This window comes from Lepidochelys olivacea (assembly GCF_965140295.1).
Source record: "Lepidochelys olivacea isolate rLepOli2 genome assembly, chromosome: 9".
Classification (NCBI taxonomy): domain Eukaryota; kingdom Metazoa; phylum Chordata; order Testudines; family Cheloniidae; genus Lepidochelys; species Lepidochelys olivacea.
The window spans coordinates 88,798,388-88,817,412 of record NC_140419.1 but is presented as its reverse complement, the minus strand read 5'-3'; the positions used below and the strand labels follow the sequence as shown (position 1 = coordinate 88,817,412).

Below are 19,025 nucleotides of genomic sequence, written 5' to 3'. Positions count from 1 at the left end.
CATTTTGGGGCTTTCAGGTATCTCTTCCGCCTGCCTGCCCACCCACCCCAAACTGCATTATCTGTGTCTCTGTTCCAGCACAACTTATCACACATTTTTCACCCCATTCTAGTCACTGCAAATATTTTCCATTAACCTGAACAGTTTTTACACTTACAGTGGTGTTACAGGTTTCAGAGTAGGACCCATGTTAGTCTGTATCTGCAAAAAAGAAAAGGAGGACTTGTGGCACCTTAGAGACTAACAAATTTATTTGAGCATAAATGAGTGGGGTTACAGTACACTATGCCCATTAGCTGGTTTTTATATCATTGGTGTAGATCAGTGGTTCCCAAACTTGTTCTGCCGCTTGTGCAGGGAAAGCCCCGGCCAGGCTGGGCCAGTTTGTTTACCTGCCGCGTCCGCAGGTTTGGCCGATCGTGGCTCCCAGCGGCCGCAGTTTGCTGCTCCAGGCCAATGGGAGCTGCTGGAAGTGGCGCAGGCCGAGGGACGTACTGGCCGCCACTTCCCACAGGCCGCCACTTCCAGTGAACCGCGGCCACTAGGAGCCGCGATCGGCCGAACCTGCAGATGCGGCAGGTAAACAAACCACCCCGGCACACCAGGGGCTTTCCCTGCACAAGTGGCGGAACAAGTTTGGGAACCACTGGTGTAGATTAAATATATTGTGCTTTCTGCATATAACTAAAAGGACAAAATACAATGGATGTTTATTTTATCATTTTAGAAAATACCATAGTTTTACTGTTGCAGAGTTGTAGAATCAAATGCTGTAAATTAACTCTTCTAAAAAGAGAAACATTAACACAGTTCATTCTAGCATTCCAAAGACCTCAACAGACTTTCCAGACTGATTGCAAATTATGGTCTTATCCCATAACTGAGAAAAAACCCTCCTGCAACTGTCCTACATATGGAAAACCCATTGAAGTCTCCAGGCTATAAGATCACACCCTGTATATACCAGTGTCATGTCACCAACTACTAAAATGTAGCCATCTCTGAAAACTGGCAATCTCTAACCAGTGCACACAGGATCAAATGCACCCTGTACAGAGAGCCAACACAGGTCCAATATTCTATTGTAAGTTCTCAAAATAGGGCTCAAGAGTGTTAGCCCTCTTCACAGGGGTGAATTTCACCATGCAGCACCATTATTGAGGTTAGATAGAGAAGAATACCATAAAAGGTTCCTGCATGTGCTGTACATTGTAAGTGGACTAAAATGTTGCTTTTTAACTATAAAAAAAATGTATGAGTTAGTTTATTAATGGTGAAAGGTCCAATCTTGCTCCCATTAAATCCAGTGGGAGTTCTGTTGTCAACTTCAATGTTAATTGGCTTAACATTTCTGGGTACAACACCTCCTATCAACCGTATTAGGAAATGCTGCCACTGGATTACTCATATTAGCATAGTAACAATGTGTTGTGTTTGAACTTTGAATATAATTTAGGAGCCATTTTTATTTGTCTCATTGAATTCTATAAGCTCTAAGAGCTACCCTCTTATGAATCTCATTTTCTTTTAGTAGGGCAGTAAGTCTGATTGAAATGAATGGGTCTGTGTACTCGAAAACCATCACATTCAAGAAGAATTAGGAGAAATCCTGCAAATGGGTTTAATTACTATCAATTTCATAGTTATCTGCAAAGGGGTACAAACAGAGCAATCTGTTCCTCATAACACAGAAAGATGTAGCATACACAGAAACCTTGCAGGAAATGGTTCCTGCAGTAGCCTTCAGGAACTGTGAAAGATACACAGACCCTCACGATGACTCATCTAAATGGAGTTCCTTGCTACCCTTTGAAAAAAGCCAGTGTCTGACCCGCAACAGGCCACAGAGGACTTTCTGCTAGAGGAATGATGTTGCCTTGTTCTACCATGGGCAGATCTCAGAGGCTGAAAACAGTTCTCATAGCCAGAATCAGAGGTTGCTGTATTCATCAGTCCTTTCCCCATTGATGCCTTCAGAACCCACTCGTGATGTTGGCAATTCAGTATGCATCACTCTTCTCTTTGAATGAGTTTGCACTTAGCTTTTGCCCCAGCTGTTGCCTTTCAGATATAGTGTGAAACAAATGTTCTGACCACTTGTGGTCATTAAAAACTCCATGGCAATTACAAAAATAGGGATGGAATCCTTGGAATCCTGGCCAAATTCCAGCCAGAGAAGTTCTCTCTCAGGTATTCTGCCTACATAAATCCTTGATTTCCTGTTCTAAACCAATGTGTGGTAGTTGTTAGTTACTACAGTTCCTTCCAGAGGTGGTTAATGAAGAAGTGAGCATCATATGTAGTTCATAGTTCAGATTAAGTGTGTTGAGATGCTTCAGGATACAAAGATTGAGAGGCAAAATTTTCAAAAACACCTCAGCGCCTGAGATTTAGGAGTCTAAGCCCTGGTCTACACTAGGTGTGGGGAACGATCTAAATTACGCAACTTCAGCTATGTGAATAATGTAGCTGAAGTTGACGTACTTAGACCTATTCACCACGGTGTCTTCACTATGGTGAGTCGACTGCTGCCGCTTCCCCGTCGACTCTGCCTGCGCCTCTCATGGTGGTGGAGTACAGGAGTTGACAGGAGAGCGCTCAGGGGTCAATTTATCACATCTAGACTTGACGCAATAAATCGATCCCTGCTGGATCGATCGCTGCCCACGGATCTGGCGGGTAGTGTAGACATACCCCAGTCCCATTTTCAAAAGTGATTTAGGCACTCTATTAGCTTGAGGCTACTAAATGCCTAGGTCATTTTTGAAGATGGGACTTAAGTTCCTAATTCAATTAGGCACTTTTGAAAAATGTAACCCTATGGGACAGATTCTGATACTCTTGGTGAATACTGCCTTACTCCACCAATAGTCTAATTGAAGTCAATGAGACTAGTTCTAGAGTAAGGTACTATTCAATGTGAGTAAAATGTTCACAAATGGAACCTATATTATTATTTCATTTTTCAGGCTCCTTTTGCAAGCACTTCAGCATTTTAGCTCAAGTAGTTAGTAATGGGTTTAGAAAAATAGAAACAAACAGCACTGTGCAGTCCTGCACACATGCATGAGTAGTCCCATTGAATTTGCAAGCTCAGTTTGCAAAAGAAGTCTGACTGATGCTGGAATAAGTGCACCTTTGTATATAAATATTATCTGTCTATCTGTTTTGCTTACATTAGATTGCCCCTTCCAAGATGATTTTTTTCCCTCTCAGATAAGAGACATGACCAATACAGCATGGGCGTTCTCTTTGTTTTAAAAGATTAAAATCTCCTTTCTACTCATGCTCTAGTTATACGCAGTGCTGCGTTAGTTAAATAGCAGTTTCTGATATTTACACACACATTGTAAACATTAGGTTAAACTGAACTCTGCTGTAACTCCACTGAAGTCAATAGTTTTACACCGGGGGGCACAGATGATTGTTAATCCCAGAACTCAATCATTTGACATTAAAAGCAGCAGAAAAATTAGGGCACAAGCTTAAAAGTCATATATGTTTAAAAATTGCTTTAAGTTGGTTCAGAAAAGCTTTTTGGTGCCTTCCTTAACTGCAAATATACTTCAGAAAGGAGTATTCCAGATTGTTAGTTGGAAATGTGCAGACTAAACCCTTCTGGTGTATTAGTTCTGGAGGAATCCAGCTGAGACAGTTAGCTTACAAAAGCAGCTACACCTACGCCATATGTTTCATAGCTACTTTTCATAATGCCTCTAAGGCAAATTGCATTCCATCGGTAGCAAACATCAGGCAAAGAGAAACAGATTATTTTCATTTAGACACTTTGGGCCAGACTCTCAGCTGGTGAAAACTGGCATAGGTTCATTTCCTTCAGGGGAGTTACTCTGGCTAACACCAGATGGCGGATCTTGCCCTTTTTATAGAGAAAGTGAATACTTTTGCATTGCAAAACTTTTCCCAGTTCTCTGGAGCATCATTACTTTGTGAAGGTTACAGTACAGTGAAAGAGGGAGAATTCCATCATGAGCTTTCGCTTAAGGCAAAAACTTGTGAAGCTGTAATAGTTAGAACATGCTATCTTCCCCCTTAAGCTTTTCCGATAAATCTGCCCAAATTGACCCAATTCAGTTTCATTAGGTGGTAGAAAAAATGTTGTATAAGGCTGGTTAAAAATCCCCAGTGTTGTCATATCCCTCAGTACTGGATTCTGTGCTTACTGAAGTTAGTGGAGTAGAACTGGGCCCTGATTTGTATAAGACCAGAGGTGGTGATGCAGCTCCATTGGTTACCTGCACCAATCCAGCCTCATCAGTAGCCCTCAGCCAAGCTTTATGCCAAAATCATTAGCTATGATACTATAAGAAAAGATACATGTTGAGTACTACTTGCTATATTCTTACTACAACCAAATGTGAGAAAGTAAATGGGGAAATGCCATGAGACTTGCCTTGTAGTGTTTCTAGATCATAAAAGAAAAGTAATCAGCCAAACATGGAGACAGCTATCAGGTGGATTTTAGACACATACAGCCTAGGGTTGCCAGGTGTCCAGTTTTTGACCGGAATGCCCTGTCAAAAAAGGGACCCTGGTGGCTCCGGTCAGCACCACTGATTGGGCCGTTAAAAGTCCGGTCAGTGGCGCAGCAGGGCTAAAGCAGGCTCCCTACCTACCGTGGCTCCATGCGGCTCCTGGAAGCAGCAGCATGTCCCCCCTCCAGCTCCTACATGTAGGGGCAGCCAGGGGGCTCCGTGAGCTGCCCATATCCCAAGTGCAGCCTCTGCAGCTCCCGTTGGCTGGGAACCGCAGCCAATGGAGCTGCAGGGACGGCGCCTCCGGATGGGGGTGCCTGGCTGCCTGGCTGCGCCTCTGCGTAGGAGCCAGAGTGGGGACATGCTGCTGCTTCCGGGAGCCACCTGAGGTAAGCGCCGCCCAGAGTCTGCACCCCTGACACACACACCCCGTGCCCCAATCCCGTGCCCGAGCCCAGAGCCCCCTCCCACACTGCAAGCACCTCAGCCCCAGCCCAGAGCCCCCCTCCTGAACCTCAAATCCCTCATCTCTGGCCCCACACCAGAGCTTGCACCCCCAGCCAGAGCCCTCACGCACACCCACTCCCCCCCCGCATCCCAACCCCCTGCCCCAGCCCAGTGAAAATGAGTGAGTGAGTGAGTGAGGGTGGGGAGAGTCAGTGACAGGGGGGAGGAGGGGAAGTGAGGGGGTGGAGCCTCAGAAAAGTGGTGGAGTAGGGGCCTCAGAGGAGGAGCAGGGCAGGGGTGGGACAAGGGTGTTTGGTTCTGTGTGCGTAGAAAGTTGGCAACCCTAACACAGCCTCCCCCTCCATCAAACAGTTAGATGCAAGATCCATGTTGTATTTGAAACACACTAACATTGCAAAAAGAAAGCTTATGCTCAAATAAATTGGTTAGTCTCTAAGGTGCCACAAGTACTCCTTTTCTTTTTGCGAATACAGACTAATACGGCTGTTACTCTGAAACTAACATTGCAATCTTCCCAAACAATACAAGCTATTTATTACATATGCACTGACTGACCTGTATTACCACTGTTAAATTAGCATTAGAGTATTCCATGGTTCCAATGCAATGTAAATGAAAAGGATCGCCAGAAACACTCGCTTCTGCAGAAAACCAGAGGAAGAGAGCTCTTCTGCAATTACAGTACTTCAGGGCTCGTCTTCACTACCGGGGAGATCGATGCTGCTGCAGCGGGGATTGATTTAGTGGGTCTAGTGAAGACCTGCTAAATCAACAACAGAGCACTCTCCGGCTGACTCCGGTACTCCAGCTCCCCAAGAAAAGTAAGAGAAGTCGACCGGAGAGCGTCTCCTGTCGACGCAGTGCAGTGAAGACAGCGGGGTAAGTCGACCTAAGCTATGTCGAGTCCAGCTACATTATTCATGTAGCTGGAGTAGCATAATTTACGTCGACTTACCCCGGTAGTGAAGACAAGCCCTTAGACTAGAATATGATGAGATTATGGTTTGTGTATAAATAAAAACTGCTCATTTTTTCTGGATGCTTCATCCTTATAGTAGCCAATTGATTGCCCTTCTTGATTTTACAGTGAAAATTCCACCTGTGCTAAACAATGTTGTCTCAGTTAGGTAGGAAAGTCACTGTCTCATATCCCATCACAACGTTTCCAACTTTATTTGCCTATTTTGCTATAAATCAGTGGGATTTGGGTGCCTACTTCCATTAGATCCTTTGAAAATCCCAGCCTACATTAACAAATCAATCTGAGCTGATCTTGCTAAAATAAAAAAAAGAGAGCGAGAGAGAGAGAGAAAATCAAACCATAGAGAACCACAGTATTTGTCCATTATGTCCTCAAAGCATATTCCAGACACAGATTATCACTGGTAAACAACAAAAGCAACAGGGAGAAAACCCTTGTCATGTCATAACACTTCTAGATTGTATGTAAGAGAAATATAACAACAAACGTTCTCAGCTAGTCCTGATAGTTCCAGGTGTTGTTGTTATTATCCCTTCCTAGAATTTAGGAAAAAAATTAACAAATGCCTTGTTAAGGAATCAAAATGGACACTAAAGGCCTGTCATCAAAATAATCTACATGTGCTTTCAATTTTAACATAATCCTGTTGAATGACAGATTTTGGCTTTATGACAGTTTTAATGAGAGTTTATGACTACTTGATAAAGCAAAATTCAATGTGAAGATTATAGTAAAACTGTGTTACATAACCCTCTTCATATTCAGGAAGTACAGAATTATTTAATTGGACAGCTCACTTTTTTTATCCATAATAGTTGGAAAACATATGTAGCTAGGTTACACGCCCCTTCTTCATTGTGCCCCTCATGTAGAATTATGCATAATTTTTCATTATTATTAACTTTCTATCAATAATATAATGTTCTTAATCATTTTAATGATTCCAAAACACATGCAATTTGCAACGAAATTTTAACCCAATGATTCTTGTAATTCTTTATTGGCTTTATCATTTAATTATTTTGTTTGAGACTAGATTGTAATACGTGGTGACTGTTTTACAACTAACTCCAGTATGTTCTCTCTTTTCAGAGAGCAGACATAGCTGTTGCTCCACTCACCATAACCTTGGTACGAGAAGAAGTCATAGACTTTTCAAAACCTTTTATGAGTCTGGGCATCTCCATCATGATCAAGAAGCCTCAGAAATCTAAACCTGGCGTATTTTCCTTTCTGGATCCTTTGGCTTATGAAATTTGGATGTGTATAGTCTTTGCTTACATTGGAGTCAGCGTAGTTCTTTTCCTAGTCAGCAGATTCAGTCCTTATGAATGGCATTTGGAAGACAACAATGAAGAACCGCGTGACCCCCAGAACCCTCCCGACCCTCCAAATGAGTTTGGAATATTTAACAGCCTTTGGTTTTCCCTGGGTGCCTTTATGCAGCAAGGATGCGATATTTCTCCAAGGTTTGTTCCATATCATTCCATCACCTTTTTGCATTTTATGGTCATATGCTGATGCCATGGTGCATATATGTTACTTTCTTAATTTTTTCAATTCCAAATTTTTTGTTTAACATTCCATCCAATGCTAAGCTTCATCACCAAGCCACTATTCTTATTCACTAGTAAGTGTGCGAGTGGCATTGCCTTTAATGCCATTCACGCATTTCTGAAAAAACTTATATACACCATGTTGAGACTGTAAAATGCATAGGGTTTTACATTTTCAGCAATGCTTGGAGGGCTACCGTGTTTTTGCTGCATATCTCATTTTACGGTCATCTGCTTGGTGCATATAACATATTTATTTTGCTTTGCAAAATAAGAACTGCTTCAAAAACCACATGCAACAGCACTTTAAAACACCTCCATGCCGGTCTCAGCTTATGCTGACCTTTTAATTTTCCTTCGAGCTTTAATTTTCTATTTGTTTCCATTGCACCATCCATTCATCTATTACTAATTTGTTTACTATCACATTCATATATTCATTTCTCCATAGGTACATCTCTAAGAGTCGTTATGTATTGTACTGTATGTGTATCATTATGTAAATCTAGTCTTGTCTGATCTCCTTGTGTTCATAGTCAATGTGGACTTCTAAGAAGTGTTGCCAGTGTTCATAAAATTAATTTTTTTCATGCAAATAGTCTTTCTAAATAAGCCGTTAGGAAAACAGATTTGATGTTAGCTCTATTTTAATACAAATACTGATATTAAGTAGAATTTGATTGCTTTTTAAAGAAAAATTTACAAAGCACTGGAGAGTGCTCAAGTTCTCTTGATTGAACAATGCACACTTCAAAATGTTTTTTAAATAACAAAGTAAAAATGTTTCTATGCATACATCATTAAAATACATTGGTGACATCTGTGATAAGCACTAAATCTATGTAGCTTTATAGTAATGGATCTTCACTGGTTTGTATAATAATATTTTTAAAGTCATTGTATAGCTACCATAATTATAAAAAAATTAGACTTATTTAGTACAAACAGTATGCCCTTTCCTCTTTAACAAAGTTGTGAACGTATATTTATTACCTTAGAGAGTCAAATGATTTCTCAATCAGCACTCATATTCAAAACAAGTAGAGCCCATTTCCACATGCTTTCTGTGCCCCTCTGAATGTACAGACAATGCCTAAGTCTTTGACAAATTACCAGATTTTCATAGTCTATATAAAAAGAGAAATCTTGGGTGTAATCCTAGCCCTGTTGAAGTCAAGGGCAAAAGTTCCATTGTCTTAAAAGGGCCAGGATTTCATCACTTATAATCTAGAGTTGATCCTGACCCTGTACTCCTTTCACGCCCAAATCTCCTATTAATTTCATTAGAGATTTAGGACATGTAAGAAGTGTCGAACTAAATGTGTTATATTTGAAGGTTAGCAATTTGTATAGTTTAGCAGTGAAGAAAGAGAAGTTGATTACAGTGATTAATTTTTTTTTTAAAGTTATGTGCACAACACATTTTCCTAAATATGTGCATACAGTAATGTTAGCAAGAAATCTGTTAAACGAGTAAGTGTTCCAATGAGCTACCTGGTGGTGTATCTATAGCTTTTAGCTTGTTCCTCATGTTTATGCACTGTGTTTGTGGTTTAGTCCCAAAATCTGTACCCAAACTATGCCCCTTTGCTTGCTGTTAAAGATACGGAGCAGTGATAGCATTTAAATTGCTGTTGACCATGTGTTTGCCCAATTTAAAGGACCGGGAAATAAGCACCGGGACATCACATGGAAAGCTGCAGGCATTATGCTGTTTCCACTAGACCTGTTTATTGACAGTAAACAGAAGTGCATAGGGTTTTTTTTGTTAAGTTCTCATGTGACTCTTTGACCTGTTTGGCCTTGTATATTTTGCATAATGAATTGAATATATTCTATCTTTATCAATACCACAATTATAGATGACTTGGAAATACCAAGTATACAGAGATGGCAGTAAATACGTCCAGCTATAACTTTTAACTTAATATTAATACATGAAACATCCACTGAAGACAACATTCAGCTGTTCTGTTATCTTTAATGATAACAGAAGGCCAGACAGTTAAATGAGTTTTTACCAAAAAAATGTAAAATGTTTTAAGTTCCAGAAACACTGTTACTTTGAGTGTTGAGTCTAGTTTATTTTCCATAGAAAAGGACTATTCCCAAGCATTCCATTTTGAATCCATACCTTTGTCAGGAAGAAACATCATTCATAGCACATTGATTATATTGACTGTTTCATTATATTTTATTGGCATTAAAAGGGATTCATTCTTCCATTGTGAGTTTGCCTGAATACATTTCTTGTGTGAGAGTGTACAGCACTTTTAGAGAGATGCCAACGAGCATTCTGGAGAGGTCACTTTTGTGCTACCTAATAAAGGCTCTTTCAGCCACCTTTGTGTGGAATAACTGACATCTCTTGGCTAGTTAGATCTATAATGGATGAGTATTCTCTGTGGATATTCCAGAGGATATATCCAGTGATGAGCTGCCAAAATCTTAACAACTGGTTCCCTCCTCACCCCATGAGGGGGTCATTGCCCACCACCGCCCCCCGGGACTCCTGCCCCATCCAGCCCCCCGCGTTCCTTGATGCTCCCCAGGTCCCCTGCTCCATCCACTCCCCTCCCCGTCCCCTGACTGCCCCCAGAACTGGGCAGGAGGGTCTTGTGGGTGGCTGGAGCACCCACGGAGAAAATTTGGTGGGTGCAGAGCACCCACCAGCAGCTCCCCACCCTGCGCCCGGCCCCAGCTCACCTCACCTCCGCCTCCGCCTCCGCCCCGAACGCACCGCCCCACTCTGCTTCTCTGCGCGTCCCCCACCCCCCCGCAAATCAGCTGTTAGGCGGGAAGCCTGGGAGGGCTGAGAAGCAGGCGGCGGCTTCCCGCTCAGGCCGAGGGTGGCGGAGGTGAGCTGGGGCGAGGAGCGGTTCCCCTGCCCCCCTCCCCCTCCCAGGGTTACCTGATGTGGCGCGGGCAGCCCTCCTCGCGCCCCCCACCCCCGCCCCAGCTTACCTCTGCCTCCCTGGGCCTGAGTGCGAAACCACAGCCTGCTTCTCAGCCCGCCCCGGCTTCCCATGCGAACAGCTGATTTGCGGGAAGCCTGTGGGTGGGGGCGGAGAAGCAGAGCGGGGCGGCGCGTTCAGGGGAGGAGGCAAAGGCGGAAAGGAGGTGAACTGGAGCCGGGGGTGGGGTGGGGCGAGGAGCTGCCGGTTGGTGCTCCAGCCCCGGAGCACCCACGGAGTCGGCGCCAAGGCACCACTTTTGGCCAGTTAAATTTAGAAGGCCTTTTAGAACCGGTTGTCCCTCGCGGAACAACCCGTTCTAAAAGGACTTCTAAATTTAACAACCATTTCTAGCAAACCGGTGGGAACCAGCTCCACCTCACCACTGGATATATCCCTGTACTCCACTCTCTGTGTTTAATAGGATTTGTCTAACCTGAATCAGATAACAGCTATTCGCAGTGTTCAGTACATCCCTCTATGGAATCAACATTTGTTCCAGCCGTTTTGTTCTTCTATCAAAGACTACTGTGTTGTCAGCATAGTGAGCTAAAGTATTGAGAATCCACTCGTGGTAGTTCAGACATAGATTACCTAGCTTTCTTTAAATGGAGAATCTACACAGAAAATGAAAAGCCACACAAAGCACAGTGAAAAGAAAAGGAGTACTTGTGGCACCTTAGAGACTAACCAATTTATTTGAGCATGAGCTTTCGTGACACGAAAGCTCATGCTCAAATAAATTGGTTAGTCTCTAAGGTGCCACAAGTACTCCTTTTCTTTTTGCGAATACAGACTAACTCGGCTGTTACTCTGAAACAAAGCACAGTCAAATTCGTAACTTGTTTTGAGCAAAATCGTTTCCTTGCAGGTTCTACGAGTCAATGTCTTTTCATTTTGCTCTGTATTCATGCAGAAGTAAGGGGACAGAGTAAGCAATTGCTGCTGTAAAAGCAAGGTCTTTTATTAAAAAGTATTGCATGAGTATGGTAGGTTAAGGCTGTCAAGTTCCAGGGACCTATTTCTTCCGCGGTTAGAACCAAGTGACTCCTCTAAAGGAATTGGGAGTTACTTATAGTGGGATTTTCGGCACCTAGGCATGTAACTCCCATGGAGTTCCTGTGGTGGGAAAATGGGAGTCAGAACTGGAAATGCTGTTATTGTAATCTTTCATCAGCTGGGGTTTGGGTCATGTGGTCAAGTCCTGTGAAAACGTATATCTCATGCAGCTCTATCACACTCCATGAGCTTGCTGATGATGTAAGGGCAGAACTTGGCTCACGGTTTAGCATATAGCAAATTGCATGTATACTTGAAAGAAAAAGTGGCTGTAGAGATTCAGATTTTGCCCCAAGGAAGTCAGTGTTTTCCAGTCGGCCTTGCTAGTTTTTAATTTTATTAATCTTTTATTAGTGATAAGAGGCCAATTAAAAATGGATGTCTGCAAAGCCAAATTTTTTTATAATTTTTATAGGAAATAATACACATTTTTGTGTTCAAGAGTACAGGAAAAATTCAGGTGTTTCTGATTAAAAGATAAGAATTTGTTTCTGTATATTACTGTTCTGCAAAGTGAATGCAACTTTTACATAATAATGTTGTGTTTTTCTCTTGTTGCTAATTTGCTCTCATTTAACTCCATGCTTCCTTTCAAATTTCCTCTCAAGGTATGCTCACTTTCTGTTTACTTCCCTTTCAAAGCACCTCTTGAAAACCCTATATTGATAATGCTGTTGTTCAATTACCATGTCTTTGTATCAAGCTCAGTATGAATTAGTTAATATAAAAAAATTCATTTAAACTGAATGGTGTACAGTGTGCCGCCTCACTGAGGAAATGTGCATTTTATAAAACATCAAAAGTTGCTTGCATTTTTTAAACAGGATCTTTTTAAACAGCAATGCTGCATACCTTGTACAGATGTGACCTCTCTACAATAGTGGTTGTAGGTGTTTTAAGTTGTAATCCTTTTTCTCTGTAATCGTTATCTGAGTAATGGACAATAAGTTATGTGACAGCTCAACTAAAATTATAAGTATTCTCTTATCATCAGCCTGATTTAAATTCAGAGTTTACGTGCTAACTCTGTTTTTCCTCAGTCCTCTGCACCAGCCCATGCAATGAGTATAAGGAGCCTTCAAATCAGCAGATGGAGTTGGGAGGAGAAAGTCCTGTGTTGTTATTTTCTCTATAAAAGAGGCTGGCAGACCCTGCCCAATTGCATTCTAGATCTTTGGCTGGCTAGGCTAGACACTGGCTTTCCATCTTTATTTTCCTCAGAGATTTTTTTCCAATCCTATCCAAATCACCACTTGCAGCTACTTTAATGTAGGTTGCTTCAGAGTGGTGGGTGTTTAATTTTTCTCCACATGCTCTCTGGAGCACTCTGGGGGAAACAGCTCTATGGTTTCATCCAGCTTTTTCTGAAATGAGCTCAGCTGTTGGAGTGAGCAGAAGCTCATTCCAGATTTAACAGAAATAGATCAGAGAACTGGAGAACTAATCTGCTCCTCATCCTCCAAGAACCATCTCTTGCACTTCATACATCCCTCAGGAAATCCCATCTCTTTGAGCAATCTCTCCTCCCTTCATCTCATCACTATCTCAATGCCCAGACTCTCCAGCCCCAGAACTGTCGTCAAGTATTTTATCTTTTGTCTGTTTGTCTTGTTTTATATCATTATAAGCACTTTAGGACAAGAATCACTTACCTTTCTGAGTGTGTACAGAGCTGTATAAATTATTATAACATCATATAGCTCTGTGGTTTCACTGTTCCTGTATTGCTTGCCTTTCTGACTGGTAGCCCAAACCTGGAGTCACTAGAGAAATACCAGTAACGTCTCCTGCAGCAGGCTCATGTTAAATTTGTTGTACTTTCTTGTCAAAGGGACCAGGTCACTTCTTTTTAACCTGGTTCTGACAAGTCCTAACTTCCTTTTGGGTAGTGCTCAACCCTGGGGCTTCCTCGGCGGAAGTGCTGAGATTTTTTTTAATTTTTATTTTGGCAGCTTATAAACTGAACTGAAAGCTCTGCCCTCTCTTAGCCACGTCGGATATCATCCAATTGCTAACACGCCCTCATAGGTACTCACTTTATTTCTCTGAGGAACATCTTAGAGAAATTCCTCAGGCTGCACCATTACTTTGGCTTGACACAGGTGTAACTAATCTTTTTAAAGCTGCCTTTTTAGTGGGCTTCTGTTTAGGCAGATGCGGGGGCTGGAGCTTCAAGCTTTTTCACTGCTCATGTTATCAGAATGAGGTAGTGATCAAGTCTGTTCCCCACCTCCCTAATTCTGTGTAGGTGGCTGAAAGGAGAAAGAAAAGACTCATCATGCACTTACTGCGAAGAGCTTTTCTTATGGACTCTACAGGAGAACTGGAATTTAGAAAGTCAAGTCACCTATTTATCCTTTTGAGAGGCTCCAAGGAAAGCCTGACAACCTCTATGCCTTGTATGTCTTATTGAGCGTGAGACTGCATTAAGAAAGCTTATGCTGTCCAAAACACTGAAGGTTTCTGTCATAGCTCATGCCTTGAAAGCCATCTCTTCCTCCTGGGCAAAGAGGCAATACTTCCCTTCTAGAGCTGAGCAATGTGGCTATCTGAACAGCCTCACATACTCTTTCATATCATTACAGTCTTGATGCAGTGGCTTCTGGAGATACTGACTGCAGCAGGTGGGTGATGTGTGCTATAATCCATCAGTTTTGCAGTATCTTTGGATACCAGACTGCAGCTGTTCTTGCAGTGGGATTTGCTGTTGATGTTCCCTGGGCTAGATATATACTGGAGAATTGCAACTTCATACCTGTTAGTGTGATTTCTCCATGTCCCTCTAACCCAGCCCAAATTTCCCACTCTGCTTCTGTTGTTTTGGCAGTATTTTTATGAATGTGTATTTTGATGTTGGGCTTTCTTAGAATTGAATAGAATTTTTATTACTCGGGAATCCCATCAGTGGCGCAAGGCCAGCCAGCTCCCCCTTTATGAGGTTAGGGGTAGGGTGATGGCACAAGATTATTGCCTTTTTCTCATCTCCATCTGTTGGTGGGTGAACTTGTACTCCCTGCCTGGGGGTGGCACTGAGGGGCTTGAAGGAACCAAATAATCAGGTAAGAATTTCTCATTTTCTCTGCATCAAAGGCAAGAATGGCCTGTCTGCTCTAAACCCTATTGCTGAAATTGTCTATTTCTTTATCACTGCAAAAGATTGGCGTCTACTCACACTTTTTTTTGCATACACCATGTAAATAAACATTAGCAATTACATGTATAAAATTACTTATATATGGTAGGGTCCAAATCATAAAAATAAATATTCTTAAGGATTTTCATATGTCATGCTTTTAAAAAGTAAGAAAACTTTAGGTTGTAGGGGGGCTTGGTTTTGATTCTCTCCCCCCCACCTTCTATTCAAAATAGACACTTTTCCTTGTTTATAATAGGAGAAGAAAGAACCCTTAGCTGTAAATGTTTGGTAGGATATTTCTGTACACATAAATAACAGACCAAAAAAAAAAAGAACATTATTAAGTTCGTGAAGTCAAGAACTGAAAAGTTAGGAAATACCAGAATTATTGTTGCCAGTGCATGTAAAGTTCCTCGTTTCCTCTATTCCACATAAAACCGAGGATCATTTTCAAAGCGGAAGAGATACAGGTTTGGCAAGAGGCATTTAGCAACAAAACCCTGTACTGGTGCATTATTAATCAAACATATCAATGACTAATTCCTCAATGGGTGGTGAGTGTGCTGTTTCTAAGGTAAAATATACTGCAAGTGTGCAAAATGGGGCCCTATTTTTCAACCATTTCTAGTGAATTTGTTTGTAAATTTTGGGCTACAGAATCAAGGTCCATGGACTTTAATATATGTGGGACCTGATTTTGCTTCCACTGAGATCAGCGAGAACTATAAGAACACATATTTGAATAGATAATTTTGTACCAATCTTCTGCAGTGTAACTGATCACAATGTCATTGATCAGCAGGTGCTTACCTTGAAGTATGGACATAGTCTGATTGACTTCAGTGAAACTACTCACATGCTTAAGTGCATTTCTGGATTGGTACCAGAGTTCTCAGTACCTTGTGGGACCATGCCCTAAAATTGGGGTTTTGCTTGAGGAAGGAGTACAGGATTGCGTCCCAGACAAACATTTAGGGCTTTATGCTCAGTTAAGATCCCTTGTCTACAATGGAGCTACCCTCTTTTACATCAACTGAGGACTGGCCTTTTATTTTACAATGATTTTATTTTATTTCTTTTGCATTTTTAAAAAAGCTAAGGGAAAAAACAGGCAGTGATTAGATTTTTTCACCTCACTCCGGTGCTGCTTTGGTGGTGTGGGCTGAGATGGGAATTTGGCAAACCCAAATTATTAAATAGTAACATGCATTGTTTGGAACAGTGGGTTTTAGACATGCAAATTTTAATTAACATAAAATATACCAGAATGTTTCCTCATTCTAATGTGTAGGATTCAGACTCCCTTAATTCCCATTGAGCCATGGCATGAGCAGACCTCATACTGCTCCCTTGGAGTAACTCCCCTTTTGCAGGCCTCAGGGGGGAGATTATTTAGCTCCAGGTCTCGCATGTAATCAGCTAGCACTGAGCATTGGATGGGACTTTTCTGCCCACTTCCTATCATTGATCTGCTGCAGAATGAGTTGGGAGGTGGGGGAGTGGGAGGGTTCCTGTGTTCACCTTTCTCAGGGGTGGCCAAACTGGGAGAAGGAGCCAGAATTTACCAATGTACATTGCCGAAGAGCCACAGTAATATGTCAGCAGCCTCCCCGTCAGCTCCCCCGCCCTGCTCCCAGCGCCTCCCGCCACTGGCAGTTCTGCCAATCAGTGCCTCCCCCTCCCTCCCCACACCTCCTGATCAGCTGTTTCGTGGCATGCAAGAGGCTCTGGGGGACAGGGGGAGGAGTGAGGACAGTGCAGGCTGAGGGGAAGGGGAGGAGCGGGGGCAGGGCCTGTGGCAGAGCCAGGGGTTGAGCAGCGGGCGCCCCCCGGCACATTGGCAAGTTGGTGCCTGTAGCTCCAGCCCTGGAGTCGGTGCCTAGCCAAGGAGCCGCATGTTCACTTCTGAAGAGCCGCAGCCTTCTCCGGAGCCACAGGTTGGCCACCCCTGACCTATCTTCTGCCTCCATCGGTCAACTGCTGTTGACCTATTCCTGGCCCCCCCAATCCCCATGGACGACTTCCTTCATCTACTTATCCTGCCTGACTTCTGGAACGGAAGTGCCTGCTTCAGGTTCTGGTTCCTTTAAAATGCCTACCCAGGATATGCCACACAGTAATAACTGCATCCATTTTTCCTTCTAAATAAATTACAAATTACCTTATTTATACCATGTTACACCTGTGTATTTTACACTACACATCCAATGAACCTTTGAAACACTCTGCACATCACCTTACTCATTCCTTTCTCGGGACAAAACTCATCACTAGGTTTTGCAAGGACCAAGCAAGAAGTGCACAAATAGAGTCTTAAAACATTAGTGGTATCATCCTCGGCTTCATTGCTGAAACTTTTCTCTGTCAACTTCAGGCCTCATTAAAAATTAATTTAAGGCCAAAATTTCAAGAAAGTGCTTTGATCTGTGTCCAGGGCCGGCTCCAGGCAACAGCGTTCCAAGCAGGTGCTTGGGGCGGCGGTCAGAACCGGGTGGCAGAGCTTCCACGGCAGCAGCAACTCGGCATCAGCTTCTCTCTCTCCTGCCGTCCGCGGCGGCAAAAACAGTAGAGCCGGCCGTGCCTGTGTCTATACCATTTGTACATGTCCCCACTTGCACAGATACGTAGGCACACACGCACTTAGTCTCAGATCTGCCAAGACTTATGTCTGTACCAACAGTGCATAAAATTAAGTCATCCCATCGAAATCCTAGTGTAAGTCTTGGCAGGATCACGGCCTTAGAGACAACTCTTGAGCTCTGTACTGAGTTTTCACTCATAGAGTGAAACGTCTCCTAAGTAATGCCTGGGTAAGGATATCAGGAGTTGGCTTATGATCATCCATTTTATGTGCACAAGAAAAGTCTGCAAATATGGAGATTGTACACCAAAAGGGTTGTGCATGCAAACTTTACAGGCCCACTTTAGGATGCTATAATAAAAACATTGCTTCCCTTCTAGAAGAGAAACACAGAATGGATTAACAATTTTGACCCTGTCTGTTTTACCGTAGATCTCTCTCAGGACGAATTGTCGGAGGAGTCTGGTGGTTCTTCACACTCATCATCATCTCTTCTTACACTGCCAACCTTGCTGCCTTCCTTACTGTGGAAAGGATGGTCTCTCCCATAGAAAGTGCAGAGGATCTGGCGAAGCAAACTGAAATAGCCTATGGAACCTTGGATTCAGGCTCAACCAAAGAATTTTTTAGAGTAAGTAGTCTGGCTTACGGCAGCTTTGTTAAACCTCTCTCACAGTGTTCCTAAATAATAAATGCCTCATAAACAAGGCCCTGAGTCTGCAAGCACTTATACATAGGCTGAACTTCGAGTCTGTTAGTAGTTCTACTGACATCAGAATGGAGGATCAGAACCTTGGAGCAGCAGGGTTAGTTATCTGGGGTGATTTGGGTAGCGAGGCAGCTTCCTTTCAAAAATCCAATATTGCAAGAAGAGTTTTGGCTCCCCACTTTCAGAAGCTCAGCATGCTGTGCAGCAATATAATGGCCAACGTAACATTTACAATAAGACTCTTGGAGCAGCGACTTTGGGTGTTTCACATTGCCAGCAGTCCATAAATAATAATTAGAGCTTCCAATTTTGGCCTGTCTTTGCCATAATTTAAAAAAGCAGGGTGGGAAGCATGCTTTTGTATTTTTATATGATAAATTGCATGCTGGAAATATTTCAGTATTGTACAGAAATTTGCTTCCCTCCCTCCCCCATTTAATAAGACAATGCTTATGTTGGGGGACCGGGGCCAGAGACTGGATGTGGTGAAAAATAATTTTCAGGATTTTTCATGGGTAAATATCTGTTTAAACTGGAAACCAAGGGCAAGATCTTCCACTGATGTAAATCAGCCCAGGCTCTGGCTCCAGAAGTACAAATTTGCACTAGCAGTCTGCCATGTAATCACTATATTCACTGCTGTCCATGACCAGAAGAATTTGGGAGATTGGATCATTTTTCCAGGTTAAGGGGCTGAGGGCCAAAACCCTACTCCTGCAATCCCACCAGAGTAAGCCTAGAGGATCAGTCCCCAGATGCTGTATGAGTGGCATATGCTAATAATTTAGTGGCGAATAATGGCCGTATTGTTGTGTTGGTAACAATTAGCTTGAGGAGCTTATCCATTTTAAGGTCACTGTCAGATATCAGGTATTTGCAGGGAATCCCAGGTGGCCAGGAATCAATTGTTGAAAGAAATGGGAGGTTCCTTCCTTACCATGAGCTGAATAGCACAGGCTCAGTGGAAGCCAAAAAAACCTCAAACTCATATAAACCAGATTTTGCATACTTAAAAATGTTATGACTTTAAAGTCCCTTCTGGCCTTTCCAGGCTGAATGGCTCTGCAGCTTTGATGCTATTTAGATG

General features: G+C 42.6%; 1 protein-coding gene across 7 annotated transcripts in view; it reads left to right on the top strand.

The window, feature by feature from the left end:
- Nucleotides 1–19,025, top strand: part of GRIA3 (glutamate ionotropic receptor AMPA type subunit 3) — a 222,304-nt gene that overhangs the window by 140,435 nt on the left and 62,844 nt on the right. For all 7 annotated transcript variants that reach the window (XR_014712945.1, XM_084638760.1, XM_084638764.1 and 4 more), the window contains 2 exons: nt 7,036–7,412; nt 17,662–17,860. Coding sequence is in view for 6 of the 7 variants with exons in the window: in XM_084638760.1 (XP_084494886.1) it covers nt 7,036–7,412; nt 17,662–17,860 (576 nt within the window). In the remaining variant the exon portion in view is untranslated. The remainder of the gene's footprint in view (nt 1–7,035; nt 7,413–17,661; nt 17,861–19,025) is intronic.